The sequence below is a fragment of the Narcine bancroftii genome, chromosome 9 (genome assembly GCF_036971445.1).
Source record: "Narcine bancroftii isolate sNarBan1 chromosome 9, sNarBan1.hap1, whole genome shotgun sequence".
Taxonomy (NCBI): domain Eukaryota; kingdom Metazoa; phylum Chordata; class Chondrichthyes; order Torpediniformes; family Narcinidae; genus Narcine; species Narcine bancroftii.
In genome coordinates, this window is record NC_091477.1 from 88,578,364 (window position 1) to 88,593,264 (window position 14,901).

At 38.7% G+C, this 14,901-nt stretch overlaps 1 protein-coding gene across 2 annotated transcripts in view; it reads left to right on the forward strand.

Annotated features, from left to right (window-relative positions):
• Positions 1–13,005, forward strand: part of mlf1 (myeloid leukemia factor 1) — an 18,901-nt gene extending 5,896 nt beyond the window's left edge. The window contains exons 3-7 of one of the 2 annotated variants that reach the window (XM_069896754.1): positions 2,488–2,565; positions 2,799–2,927; positions 4,835–4,994; positions 11,676–11,787; positions 12,643–13,005. In XM_069896754.1, the coding sequence (XP_069752855.1) occupies positions 2,488–2,565; positions 2,799–2,927; positions 4,835–4,994; positions 11,676–11,787; positions 12,643–12,766 (603 nt within the window). In that variant the 3' untranslated portion in view covers positions 12,767–13,005. The remainder of the gene's footprint in view (positions 1–2,487; positions 2,566–2,798; positions 2,928–4,834; positions 4,995–11,675; positions 11,788–12,642) is intronic. The other variant, XM_069896755.1, reaches the window with a different exon arrangement.
• Positions 13,006–14,901: the final 1,896 nt, after the last annotated feature.

Consider the following 14,901-nt stretch of genomic DNA (forward strand, 5'->3'; position numbering starts at 1 on the left):
CTACACATATCAAACCCGCCCCCCCCCCCACCCCTAGGAGAAAGGGAAAGGTAAAAATGATATGAAGAAAGAAAGGAGAAGAAAAAAAAGAAGAAACGAGAGGCTGGGTGTGGCGTCAGCGCTTCCAGTGTGTATTGTGACAGATTATGTTATATTTTATATTGTATATAGATATGTATTAAAGGAGATAAATTGTGGGGTTTTTTTTAGTTAGGTCACAAAAAAGATGCAAACACTTTACAACAGATCTCATTTAAAATGCCAGAGCTCCACTGAAGCCAGACAGTTCAGGGTCCCATTGCCTTTATAAAGACAATGGAAACTACTTTGCTTAAGGACTTCACAAGAAGGTGTTAATTGGACATGCTATGGAGTAATGGATTATTGTTTTGGAAAGCAACAGATGAACGGACTCAGAAGATTGGGCCCGGTGCTGCAGTCTGTCTGAATGCAGTTTGCTGTTCTAGTAAGATTGTGTGGTTTTGCAAGCAGAGAGAGTCAAACAGGGTTTTCTCTGTGAGAGAGAAGGCTTCTTCAGGTGTATTCTCTGCTAAGAATGCACCTGAAGAAGAGAAAGTGGCCCTTTGCTTTGTCATTCAGGTGGCAGCACTAAAAGCACAGCACTGGCCACCTGAAGGGACAGCTGCACTGGGATGCACATCTGAGAGCACTCCGGCTCCTGTCCCTTGGGCTGTCAAGTTAGGATGGCTGGCTGTCAGCTGGGACAGCCAGCACAGGCTATCAGCGCGGGGACATCCCCAGTGGATCGCTCTGCCCCCGGTGAGAGAGAAGGGGGCTGGGGCGGCCGGCGGGGGAGAAGGGGGCTGGGGCGGCCGGCAGCGGAGAAGGGGGCTGGGGCAGCCAGTGGGGGAGAAGGAGGCTGGAGCGGCCGGTGGGTGAGTACGGTGCTCAAGTTGGGTATCAGCATTGTTTTGGCCAGCCCCCTCCCCCACCGGCCACCCCAGCCCCCTTCTCCGCTGCCGGCCGCCCCAGCCCCCTTCTCCCCTGCCGACCGCTCTAGCCCTGCAATCCCCACACTGACAGGCCAGCCAGCTGCCCCTACCCCAACGTCCTGCTTTTAGGCGGCTGCATTCAGATGGCTGGGGAGGCCACAGTGCTGCAGCGATTATTCCTCTCAGAGGAGGGTTACAAAGTTCACCTCGCAGGCGCCTGCTGCACATTCATGTGGCCACCCAACAGCGGGGAAATTGGCCACCTGAAAGTGCCTAGAGAGAGGGAGAAAGAGAGAGAATTCAGTTCTACAGTTCAGCAGCAGCAGCTGGGACAGGAACCTGACAAGCTGGCAAGCTTGTGGAAAAACCCCATTTTGAAGATGGGTTGTGAGTTCTGAGTTCAGCCTGGTCAAAGCCCTTGTGGTCCATACAAGAGGAAATGGTTGGATGTATAATGTTTTGCCTGCGATAAGGGGAACAGTAAAGGAACTCTGTGGTGACCTGAAAGAAAGAGGTTTTCATCTGGAAAGTCCTGATGGGGAAAGTTTCTTAGGCAAGACATTGAAGTGGCAGATCGGAAGGAATCAGTTTGTGTCCAATGAGCAACAAATCTCTCTCTGAAAACCGACAAGAACCTTCCTGAGCAGTAACCATTTACCTTTCAAGCACCAAAGCCTAGTGAAGATTCATAAATGTTAAATTCTATGCACAGTATAAGAATTGCCTGATATCAGTGAACTTGGAGGACTGACACGTGAGATTGGACTGTGAATCAAAGAACTTTACTGAACTTATACACACATTACATACATGTGCACTCAGAATTAGAAGGGGTTAAGTTAGGTTAAGTTAATCGTAATAAGTTAAAATTTCTATTGCTGCTGGGTTTTGGGGTTCTCTGGGCCTGTCACAGTATCCATGGAGACCGTGACACCATCCCCTTGTGTGGCCACTTTTCTTAATCCATCTGTTAGTGACTCTCAATAAACCTTTTTGTCAAGGAGTGTTAACTGTCCTATGTACTTCAGATAAGGCTGCCATATTCCAATGAAGGTTCTATGTTAGTTCCTAAGGTTCTTTGTGATTTTTTTTTCCCATGGGAATACAGCTAAGCATCTTGGTAGTCCATTTATTTATGAAAAGAGGGGAGTCAGACTTCCAGGTCATCACTATGCATTTTTTTGCTATAGCCAGAGATATAAATATGAATTGAATTTGGTATTTGTTTAATTTGTAGGCAATGTCCATAAGGTTCCCCGATAGATATAACGGTGGGTCCGGTGGGAAGGCTACCTTTGTTATTTTTGATAGTATGTTGGCCAAATCCTGCCAACTAAAGGGATCAGAAGGGCCTGGAAACCATGCTGTATGTCAAAAATTAAATATTAAAATCAACTTTTCCTACCATTCATTCTTTTCATGCAACTTGTGTAGTATTAAACAGAATTTACTACATGCTATTTAAAATTTCCTAGTGGCATTCTTTCCATGATATCCTTTTTTTTTAAAAAAGAACCTTTCTTTGTTTATTCAGGCTGGTAGCTCAATGGATCCATTCAACAAGATGATGGAGCAAATGAGAAAAGAAATGTTTGAAATGCAACAGGACATTGTAAGTGCCATATGGGGACAGCCAAAAACTTGCATTTTCCATATTTATAATCAAATCTTAGATGTGTTTGTCAAATAATTTTAATTTATATGTTGTGATTAAGGTTAATTTTTAGTCTAAAATTCTTGTGTGTTCTCACATGTTAGAAGTCTAGGACAAAATAATTTAGCTTTGTAAAATTACTGGAGCCTTTATTTTAAATTTAATTATAATGTTTAATTTTTTTTCTGCAGAAAAATGCATCTCACAATTCCAATAATCACACTTTAAACACCTCCACTGTAATGAGCTATGCAAAAGTGGGAAATGAACCTCCCAAAGTGTTCCAGGCTTCCAATTATGTACATCGTGTTCCTAATGGAGTGAGTATTCTGAATTGGAGAATTCTTCAAGAGGTCTAAACAATTCTGTCAAAATATTCCTATTTTATCATTGTAAACATTAATATGGGAGGGTGGACTCCGAGGTTGTGCAGTGCCATCTGATCTTGGGAGCCCTCATCTTGTTTTGATTTGTTCACAGAATTAATACCAGCTAAAAATATGTCTATTTGTCATTGTGATGGTAAATGCAGAATACATGTACATTGCACAGTGGGAGGGATTTCAACAATCAGAAATTATATGTTTTAGCAAGTGCTCTCAATTTACAAGCTTTTCTTAGTGTTTATTAAGACCTCCAATGGTACAACTGACACTAACAAACAAATTGGATAGGATTCATTCTTGCAAGTACCCACTGAGCAGGGTCAGCCTTGCTGGACAAATATTGCTGATGTGCTCTGAGTTGGAAGAGTTCATCATGTGGATAAGTCAACTAGTCTAAAAGGCAAAAGGTTCCAAGTTGAAGGGTGCTGCTATGTGAATCTGTCTGACAGTATGGCTCCTAGCTTTACTGAAATAAAATGTTTGTTGGAGTTCAAGATATGTGAAACAAATGTTGTCCTGCAGCCATTCATTCTCACACTGGGAATAGAAATTATAAGAAACTAAATTGGGATAGATGACCACTCCATTAGTAAACCTTGCACCTCACCTCCCTTATCACCTACCATTTCTTTCAAATTATATTGATTGATTGATGATAGTTCCATTAAGTACAATGGGAAAGTGAATGTATTCTCTCTTGTTACCATCTGCATGTAATCCAAATCTTGTTACATACAAGTGCTGTTTGCTTAACTTTTCTGAGGAATGGATGGAACAGCTGAAAATCATGTTGCACAGAATCAAAGGGTTGAATAATTGAATCCCATCTTTCTTTATTCAGGCAGAACTCTAGCCTAATGTGGAATGACTTTGTTTCCACTGAGGTGCCTCAATGTCTTGACCAAAGCCACCCCTCTGTCATCTCACCTGAAGAATTGAACTATTTTCTGTACATTTCAAAAATAGCATTTATTTTCATGAACATATCATGAAATTTGTTATTTTGCAGCAGCTTCATTGGTGCAAATAGCACCATAAATAACATTTGAAAAGTAAATTGGTGCAAAATTAGAGAAAGTGAGGAAGTATCTGTGCATTGTGCATTCAAGAAATCTGATGGCAGAGGGGAAGAAGCAAACATGTTGGGTATTCATCTTCAGGCTTCTTTACTTTCTGCCCAATGGTAGCAGTGTGAGGAGGCATGATCTGGGTGGTGAGGGGCCTTAATGTTAGAGGCTAGGTTTTAAGACATCACCTCTTGTAGGTGTCCTGATGGAATGAAGACTGTTGCATGATGGCACTGGCTGAGTTCACAACTCTTTTTTTCCTGTTCTGTGCATTGGCACCTCCAACCAGTGATCCAACCAGTCAGAATACTCTCCATAGTACACTTGTAGAAATTTGCAAGAATCTTTGATGACATACCAAATTTTCTCGAACTCCTCACAATATGTAGCCACTGGTGAGCTTTCTTCATGATTGCATTTGCTCCAAATGCTGTCACATGAAACAGAACAAATATCTTTGCTGAAAGATTGTTAGGTCCCTAACTTTCTTTCTGTTCTAACCTGATCATTAACCTGAAAATGTTCAATTTGCTTTTCCCTTTTAATGATTGCATGGTTTTTGTATTTTCACTCTTTCTATTTTGGTCCCATTGATAATGTTATGTAAGCATGATAATTAATATTAAAAGGATTTACTGTGCACTATACACAGATCAGTCTTTGCATTTTGACAGCTGTTAAAGCTATCTTCATTTTAATAAACAATTAAATGTTGTTAAATTTAAAATATTTTTTTGAGATATTGGGCCAATTAACAATTTAGGAATTTTGCAGATTAAAGAGACAAGACGGGCATTAAAAGACTCTGAAAGTGGAATTGAAAAATTATCAATTGGCCATCACATTAAAGACCGTGCTCATGTCATTCAGAAAATCAGAAACCAGAAAACAGGTGATGAAGAAGTTGATCAAGAATTTGTCAACTTAAATGAAGGTGAGGGAACCCTATCCTGGTGGTCCATTTCAAAAGACTATATTTAAATACTATGAAGGTGTCAGCACATAAGCAGCAGAATATGTTAGTGTATTTATCTTTTTAACCCTTCATTTATTGGTACTATTTGACTGATTTAGGATGTTGTCATTTTACTTCACATTGTTTAATAACTCCCAACAAGTCCAATCCTACCAATTGAACTAGGAATGTGCCTCCAATGTCCAACATTTCTTTGTCCTGCCATATTTCACAAAGTCAAAAGGAGTAGCTCCCAGGATCAAAATTGACCCTTCAGTAGTTTGCCATACTTGTCCCAATTCAGGTTATGTTAGACTTAGCAGGGAATGATGTTCAAAGTATTGTTCATAAGGGAGAAATTAAAAAAAGCTAATACGATTCTAGGTTTGAATCAGATGGCTGATTACCAGACAGAGAGATAGAATGATCAAAACTGCTTGTAGTAAAAAGTCTGAGTTGTTTGAAAATATTCAGTTAATTTGAGGCAACATAAATTTCTAATAGTTAGTTTATAGATGAACCTGGTTACAATTTTTAAAAACACAGATGCTGGAGGAACTCAGCCAGAGTTTACCTCATCGTCCATAGGAGGTAAAGATATATTACCAATGTTTTGAACCTGAACCCTTCCTCACCAGCTGAGTTCCTCCAGAATCTTTCTGTTTTTACTACAATCACAGTGTCTGCATGCTTTCATGTTTTACTACAAATTTTTAAAATACTTAAACTAATGGAGATAGATGAATGTCCATGAATTGTATTCATATGAACTTCCAAAAAACACTAATGTGTTATAAGAGTATGTTATAAGAAGCTGTTTGGTGAAGTTAATGCTCATACAACTGAAGTCAGAATATTGACAGCTGCAAAATGTACTGAGCATCAGTTGGCAGAGAGTAAGTACAGTGTTCTCATTATCAGCAAATCCACATGTTCATGATGCTAGCTGTGTTTTTGGAAAATGTTTGTATATCGAGGGCATTCCTTCAGAAGCCTCTCCTGTGATGTCCAGTGAACCTTTTTGTCATGTATGAATCATCCATTCAATTAGGGAAATTTCAATAAATAGTTTATGGTCAGATCCAAGGTCAGTTTCAGGAATTCCAGGGTCAGGAATGTGTGGGTAGGCTCTGGTGTGTGTTTCATATGTGCAAATGTAGCTGGGGTTTATTTGGGAGCAGAGGGAGTTAGAAACATGGGTAGGTTTGTGACCAGAGCTGGGTTCAGAGTGTGGGCCAGGTGTGTAGCTTGAGCTAGGTTCCAGACAGTAGGCCAAATTGAGATTGGGATTGGGAACACTTGAGTTCCAGAAAGTGTGTCGGTTTACAGCCAGAATTGAGTCTGAAGTGCTAGTTTTGAAAAGCTGAAATAACATAAAAGAGATAGATTGCTATTTATCATGGTACTTCCTTTGTATCATCTGCAGCAATTCTGTGCTCCTGACAATCAATCCATCATGAATAATGAGGCCTTAATGTGGTGAAAATGAGCAGTTACTCAAAGTGGCAATAATGAACAGCTGGTGATCTTTGTAACCAGGACCTTTGGATTGTATAGCACCTTAGAACAGTGTAGTACCATTGCTGTTATCCACATGTTGGGACAGCCAGACAAATGGATGCTGAAAGTTTGAGTAATGCTAAGGATTCAAGATAGTGATAGAATATCCTGTTCTACTGAGAGCTCAAATCAGAAACCTAGCACTTCAGCTTGATGAGGTGCCTACTTGCAAATTGATATTCCAGTAATTGCATGTGTAACTGCTGGTATTAGCTTTGTTAGTTCTGATACTGACACAGGAAACTGTAAAGAATGCAAAGACTTTGGAACATGGGCTGCTTGCAGTTTGTAGACAAATGTTGGAGGTTCTGAATGGAAACATTGACATTAAGCTATTTAAACACCAGTGGGTCCAGGACTTTTAAGCATTTGTTGAATGTGGAAGTCAAGGTCTTAATGATAAATTTAGAAAAAATGTTTGTTTGTGCATGAAGGTGTATAAATAGAGTAAATGCAAGTAGGCTTTTCCTTCTGCGGATAGGCGAGATACAATCCAGAGGACATGGGTTAAGGGTGAAAGAAGAGATAGTTAGGGGGATTAATAGGGAGGATTTATTCACACGAAGAGTGTTGGGACTATGGAATGGACTTTCAGCTGAAATGGTGAATGCTGGCTCAATTTGAACATTTAAGAAAAATTTGAACAGAGAGAAGTATGGAGGGATATGGAATAGGTACAGATCAGTGGGACCAGGCAGAGTAAGAGTTCATCACAGACAAAGGGCTTGTTTTCTATGCTGTAATGTTCTGTACTTCAATGGTTTAACGATGTAAAATTACAACAGCTAGATTCTTGTCTGAGAAGCTTTAGATAGTGATTTGTCATTTTTAGCCTCTTACTAAGGTTGCAGCTGCAAGATAACTTTGAAGAGATATGTCAATAATGTAGAAGTACTCATGGTGAGATTAAATGGAAAAAATGTGTAACCATGAATGAATGTTGCAGTCTCTATTACTTTGTGAAATCTGCAACACACTAAAGAATTCTGCCATTTTCTGTAAAACTTCTGGTTTAACCTACCAAAGTGCAATTTTCCAAGGAGTACCTTCTGCTATTCCTTATCTCTCTTTCCCAATTCATCAAGATCATGTTGTAATCTCAAATAACATTATTGACTGTCCACTCTGTTACCAATTTTGGCATCATCCACAAACATACTAACCATACTAGCTGTATTGCCATCCAGATTGTTAATATTTATCTTCACCACCCTATGGCACACTGCTCTCTGACTTCAACCATTAAGCCAATTCTGTATCCAATTGGCCAGCACATTTTTTATCCCATGTGATCTGATCTTCCAGATGAACCAACCATGCATGACCTTATAAAAGACCTTGCTAAAGTCCATGCAGACAACATCCTGCCCTAATCAGTTTTGGTCACCTCTTCAAAACCTCATTCAAATTCATGGGACATTATTTCCCATGATTATTCTTAATCAGTCTTTGTCTTTCCAAATGCATTGACATTAAACTCAATGAACTATAATCCCCTGAATTGTCGTTTCTGTCTTTTTAAAATAAATCCACAACATTAGCCTCTTTCCGGTTTATTTTGGCATCTCGTGATTTATGATGATACAAATATCCCTTCCAAGGCTATCCAAGCTTCCAAAATGCTGAAGATATACTTATCAATGCCATAGGATTTATGAGTTTTTAGGAGTTTTAATACCTGCAGCACTCCCTCTCCAGTAAAATTGACTCTTCAAAACAGTGATATTTACTTTCCCAATTCCCCAGCTTCTTTATCTTCTCCACAGTAAATGCAGATGAGAAATATTCATTTAGGATATCACCCATCTCCTGCACTTCCGTACCAAGACAGCCATGGTAATTCTTTCAGGGGCAAATTTGTGGAATCTTTTAGGATTCTCCCTTACCTTTTTTTTCCCTTTTTTTTTTACCTTTTTTGCCTTCCTGATTTCCCTCTTCCTATTTCCCCTCTCTCAGCCACCTCTGCTTGATTTTTCACTTCTTTTTGATTGCAGGGTGGTAGTGGTCCTTCCTAATTTTTAGAGCCTTCTTTAAACAATGAACCCTCTAAATTTTGTCAATGAGAGGGGAGGTGGGATGATCCCAATGATCCTCTCTGCTGCTGTTATGGTTCTGTAGATTGACCAATCCAATGCAACCATACCATACCATGATGCATCCAACCAGGACACTCTCGATAGAATTCCTGCAGAAAGTTGACAGAATAGAGGCCTTTAGCCTTGCCTGCCTCAGCCTTCTAAGGAAATTCTGTTGTTGTTGCACCTTCCAGACAAGTGAGGAGATTTTAGGTGTCTAGGATAGGTCACTTCTTAAGTGGAGTCCAAGAAACTTGGTGCTCTTCACTCTCTCCACTACCAAGCTATTAATAGGTAGTGGAGGGTGGTTGTTCCTGGTTCTTCTGGTCCACAGTTGTCTTCTTTGTCTTAGACCATAAGACATAGGAGCAGAAATAAACTATTCAGCCCATTTACACTGCCCCACCATTCAATCATGAGCTGATGTATTTTTGCAGTCAGCCCCACTGCACGGCCTTCTCCCCATAAACTTTGATGCCCTGGCTAAACAAAAACCTATCAATTTCTCCTTTAAATACACCCAATTATGGCCTGTGGCAACAGATACCACAGATCGCTTTATTTAATGTTCCCTGTGGCACCTTGTAAAAGGCCTTCTGAAAAACCAATTGCACAATATCCACTGCATCTCCTTTATCTTGCCTTCTTGCTACTTTTTCAAAGAATTCCAATAATTGCAATGATAATTTTCCAAGAATTCAAGCAAACATGAAGGAAATCATGCCGGCTATATGTCTCCATATACTCCATAACCTCACCCTTGACGATTCACTCCAACATCTTCTCAACCACTGATGTCAGGCTAACACCCGGTATATAATGTCCTCTCTGCTGCTTCCTCCCTTCTTGAATAGTGGAGTGACATTTGCAATTTTTCAGTCCTCTGGGACCATGATTCCTGAATGATAATTTCCAATGCCTCCACAATCTAGTCCAGGAGATTTATCTACCCCAGTGGTTCTCAACCTTTTTCTTTCCACTTTAAATACTCCCTATTCCCTATGCCATCAGTGCTCTGTGATTAGTAAGGGGTTACTTAAGGTGGTATGTGGGTGGGAAGAAAAAGTCTGAAAACCATTGCTTTAATTGTATTTATTGACTTGTTATGTGCACAGTTTCATAACTCCAAAGGAAATGGGCCAATGACAATGTTGCTCAAGCAAAATATTTCAGTACCAATTGGGTCTAGAGCAGTGATTCTCAACCATCCTTCCCCACTTCCTTCCTTTCTCCCATAACACCTTCATTTCCAGAATCAACCTGGTTGTAAAATATGTCCTTCAAAGGTTCCTGACAAAAATTGGAGAAACAAATCTGGAGGAAATGAACTGAAAAAAAATTGCATCAGAAAATAAATAATTTTACAGAATTTTACTACTATGACGGTAACTAGTCAGTCAAAGAATCATAATGGGATCAGACAGAATCAACATGGATTGATCTCGTGAAAGAGAAATAGTTTTTGAACTTTCTGAAGAATTTGAGATGGTAATGAGCAGAATGATTTTAGGGGAATGCACTTTAGGGGAAGGCAATTTCATCTCATTGAAACAAATTCTTGCAGGCTTGACAAGGTAGATGCAGAGATGATGATGCCTTGTGCACAGGTCCAGATCCAGGCAGATCCAGGATCTCAGTTTCAAAATAAGGGATCAGTCATTCAGGACTGCAATGAAAATAATATTTTCACCCAGAGATTGTGGATATTTGGAATTCTCCACACAAGAGGAATGTGGAGGCTCAGTCACTTTTTTTTTTCAAGATAAAACTTGGTCGATGTCTGGATATTAAGGGAATTAAAGGAGAATGGGTTCATAAGGAAAGTAACACTGAGTAAAAGATTAGTTGTTACCTTATTGAATAGCTGAGCAGCTCCTGATTGAAGCTGAAATATTTTGGGATATAAATCAATACAGTCACATAATGAACTAGATCAGACAATCAAAATGCTTTCATATTTTGCTGTGATTGGTTAATTTAAGGAACTGTTCATGTTCATGTTCACATGGAAATTGAATTGACTCGTCAGCAGATAGTTAAATATGTAGGACAATGGTTTATTTTGAAAATTTTGCTCTTTTTCTTGCTATGTTGCATAGAGAGAAAAATATTTATAGTGTTAATTTGAAGATGCTCATTAATTTTTAAGAATTGCATATAATTAGGTTCTTTTGACAAATTTCAATCATATATTTAAATGTAAGTAAACTCTGAAAAATTCCCAGGAAATTTACCTAAAAATAAACCATAAAATATATAGGACCTCATTCCATTCACTTGCTATGCTATTTTGATTGTCCTGGTATTCTTTGGGCAGAAATCTGAACAGTAATGTCCATTTTATTCCCATGCTCATCTTAAATATGTTAAGTCAGAAAATACTTGTATTAGAAGCCACCCTTCCAAAATGCACTCAGATGAAATCCATGATTAGTCTTCACTTCTCCCAGTATATATTTCATGATGACTGTATATGCCGGCCTACAAGATGGGCCTGAATTTTAAAAATATCACCCCAAAACCAGGGGTTGTCTTATACGCCAATTATACAATCCAAACCTTAACAGTGAAGTCACAGCACTCCCCCACGCCAAATTTAAAATCTGAACCTTAACAGTGAAGACTCAGTGCTCCGCCACACCAAGTTTGAAATCCAAATCTTAAAAGTGAAGTCTCAGCACTCCATCACAGGAGTCCATCCACCCATTCCAACTCCTGTTGGCTCTGTACAGCTTTAAACAGCCTATTACAGGTGCCAAAAATGGTTTATTTTAAAATTTGATAATAAAATGTAAATATTTACTGGGTAATTTGCTTTTAAAATATTGTGAATTAGTATATTAAATGTATCTAACAACATCATTCCACTGGTCAGTGGTAAGAACCAGATTTGGGGTAGTCTTTTACAGCGAGTATACCTCAACAACCTACATTTTAGGTGGAAATTCAGGGAGTCATCTTATACAGGCATTTTATATGCCAGCATATATGGTATATTCATTAGTTTGTTGACAAAATTCCACAGATGATGCACAGATGTTTGACCATGAATGGCAAGAAAAGGTATCAAAGGTTCTGCCTCCTGGAGCACAAGTATATGGTCTTCAGGATGTTAAAAGAGCCATGAATGGACAAAGGTACGTCAACGTCTTTTGTTTCTTTGAATGATTTTTTTAAATTAATGTTGCCTTACACAGTTGTGAAATTTTAGAAGTTGAATGATTTTGAACGGTATGCATAAGTGTATTTTGTTCACTGACAGTATGATTTTATAATTTAAAAAATCAACATTCAGAAAAATTACAAAAAATTTTATGACACTTCACTTCCCCTCTTTTGAGGATTAATCATTTTGCTGCTTCTACATATTTTTTAAATGCATGACTGTTTTGCATCTCAACATTGATCCTGATGCACAATGCAATCACAAAGGGAAATGCTATTTTAGACTAGAATGTTTGAGAGGGACACAAGGCCCTGGTTAAACTCCAATTAGAGGGACGTACATGAAGGGCTCAAACCTGAAATGTTGGTTATGTATCTTTGCCATATAAAGGACACTGTTTGGCTGAGTTTTTCCGGCGTTGTGATTTTAATTTAGCCACAGTGTTTGCAGACTTTCATGTTTTACTGGATGAATGTTTTCTGTTGTGAGCAAGTCACCTCAATAAAAACTGAGCAGAACTTAGATTAGACATAAAATTGCCATAAAATACATTGAGCTACATTTCACTCTGGAGTAACTGTATAAATAACTACTGCTGCATTTCAGGTAACTGCCAATTTACAGAAGAACACTTAAAAAGTCTAATTGAAATTATTCAATCTTTTTGTACTATAACAAATTCTTGCTTCTACTAGTTTCTGACAACAGGAGACGAAACATTATTCATAGTGATTACAATTCAAAAATAAACTGTAATTGGAAATTTATAGTTTTGACTTTATGTGCATGAATGTAAGTAACAGACTGTTTTTATTTTCACTTTCAGGACAAAACATGGTAAAAAACAGCCTGTTCCACACATTACTTCTCCATCTACTCCTTGTGACTGCCCTAATACAAGCTATGCTGCTACAGGTTTGAAAGGATTGACAAGAAATAGCAGAAAATGAGCATTCTACTGAAACTACTTGGCTCAGGCAATGTTTTTTAATACTGAGGCTGTGCTTTTGAGTGTTAGCTTAATTCCTTTAGAATACTTTAGTTCACTTTGAGCCTTTGACTTTAGTTCCATAGCTAGCATTTCACTTTTGTCATCAGCACCAAATAAAAGGAAATGCATTTTATTGATGTTAAAAGTAAATATCTACTGAGTCAAGTTAGGCATCCAATAAAGTAGGGTTCAGAAATATAGGTTATGTAATTGATTTGATCGACTTGCATCAGCAGATTGCCAAGTACCATCATCCTGAGCACACTGGTGTGATGTCAACGCAAATGGTGGAATTTTTCTTGCATTTGACATAAAAAAAGACATGCACAATGTTTTGTATGGAGCTATTCTTATGGATGGTATTCATGAAACATCCATTTGATTTATCTATAGCCTCTAACACATGGCTAGCTGCCAGCATTTACTTTAGTGCATTTTTGACCCAGGAAATATCACATGTACTGTTTCTTAAAACTCTTAAAATCGATGGATAATTTAGATCAGTTGGGCCATTTCTTGCAGCACACCAGTCGGACATAGCTGCTGCATCAGAAAACATCTTGTCTGTAATGAGTTTGTATCTTCTCCTTGTGTTTGCGTGGGTTTCCTCTCACATTCCAAAGATATACAAGGTTAATTGGTAATTGGTCACGAGGGAGTATTTAGACGGTGCTGGCTCATGGGCCAGAAGGGCCTGTTGCTGTGCTGTATCTCAAAATTAAATTAAAGGCTGAGAGACTATCTCTTCATGTCTCTCAGGAAATCCTGCTGCATGACAGTTTTCCAGCAACACCACTAACTTTTTTTTAAACGTGGCAATTATTTTGCAATATCATCCACTGACAAAAGCACTACCATTGCGCTTAAAATTCTAATTTTCTTTGCTGTTATAACTGTTGGATCTCTTTCATTTCAGAAAAGCTCTTGATGGTTTCAGTGATAACTATATAGGATTGTGGAAAGTCATCTGTCGGATTGTTTGGGGAGAAGGATTTGTCAATATAGATGAATATCTTCTCAAATGACCATTTACATACAAAATCAGGTTAACGCTCAGTGGTTTCTGACACTAACCTCAAACCTTGGCTGCAGTTGAGGTTTTTTTTGTGATCATGAAGTTTTGTGTTGATAACACTGAAGCATTTGTGTTGCTTTTTCCACAAGGGCCTGTCTGGAAGTGGACTTCTTTATAGATATGGCTCCCTCTCTGATGCTCAGAGCAACTGGAGTCCAGAGTAGGTTTTCTGTTGCTGGGGTTGAGATCCCAGAGCAAAATGGTGGTTGAGAGGAGTTTCTTGAAGGATAAGATGGTTGTTCGCACATATATGAAGAAGACAAAATGGGGCTGAGATTGAGGGCTCAGTACTTACGGTGATGGGATGAGTTGTGGTGGGAGTCTTGAGAAGTGGTGGAGTGAAGGTTTATTGTCGTGATCAGGGTTTCATGACTGGAAGGGTGCATCTCCTCAATTTGGATCATCTTTAAGGAGTTTATCTCTTCCATGCTGTCATCCTTGCTTTTTAGATATGGGGGGGGGGGTAAGTTTAAAACACATCAGATATTGAGGCAAGGAGGTTAAAATAGCAGCAATAATCTTCCCAAACCACGCTGACAAGTGAGCGCTGGCAGCTAACTTGCTATTTCTGCTTGCAGCTGAGCAATAAACAGAAATGCTAACATTTTACACACCAATCCAAGGGCAATGGAAGAAATACTGAGCTCCCCATGGAACTTTACATTCCAGCACTATCTTCCCTTCCAAGTCTCCGTTCTTAGCAATTTTTGCCGTGCTTACCTTAGTTTGTGTTTCTGCACAGTAGGATCCTGACATTCGATGGGGAAAATTCCTTTCTTCAGTTAAATGACTCGAAAAAGCTAATTGATGTAAATTACTTTAATGGTTATTCAATCTGCTGAAGATTTCCTTCAAGGCAGTGATTATGTTACCAAAAACTTGTTCATAGAATTAATCTTTGAAAATAGGGTATTTAAGGACATGCAAAATCCTTGATTTGTGTACAGATTTAACATGGAGATGATATGAAATTCTAATTTATTTTGCAGTGCAAATTAGGCTGAATTGCTCTGGGCATC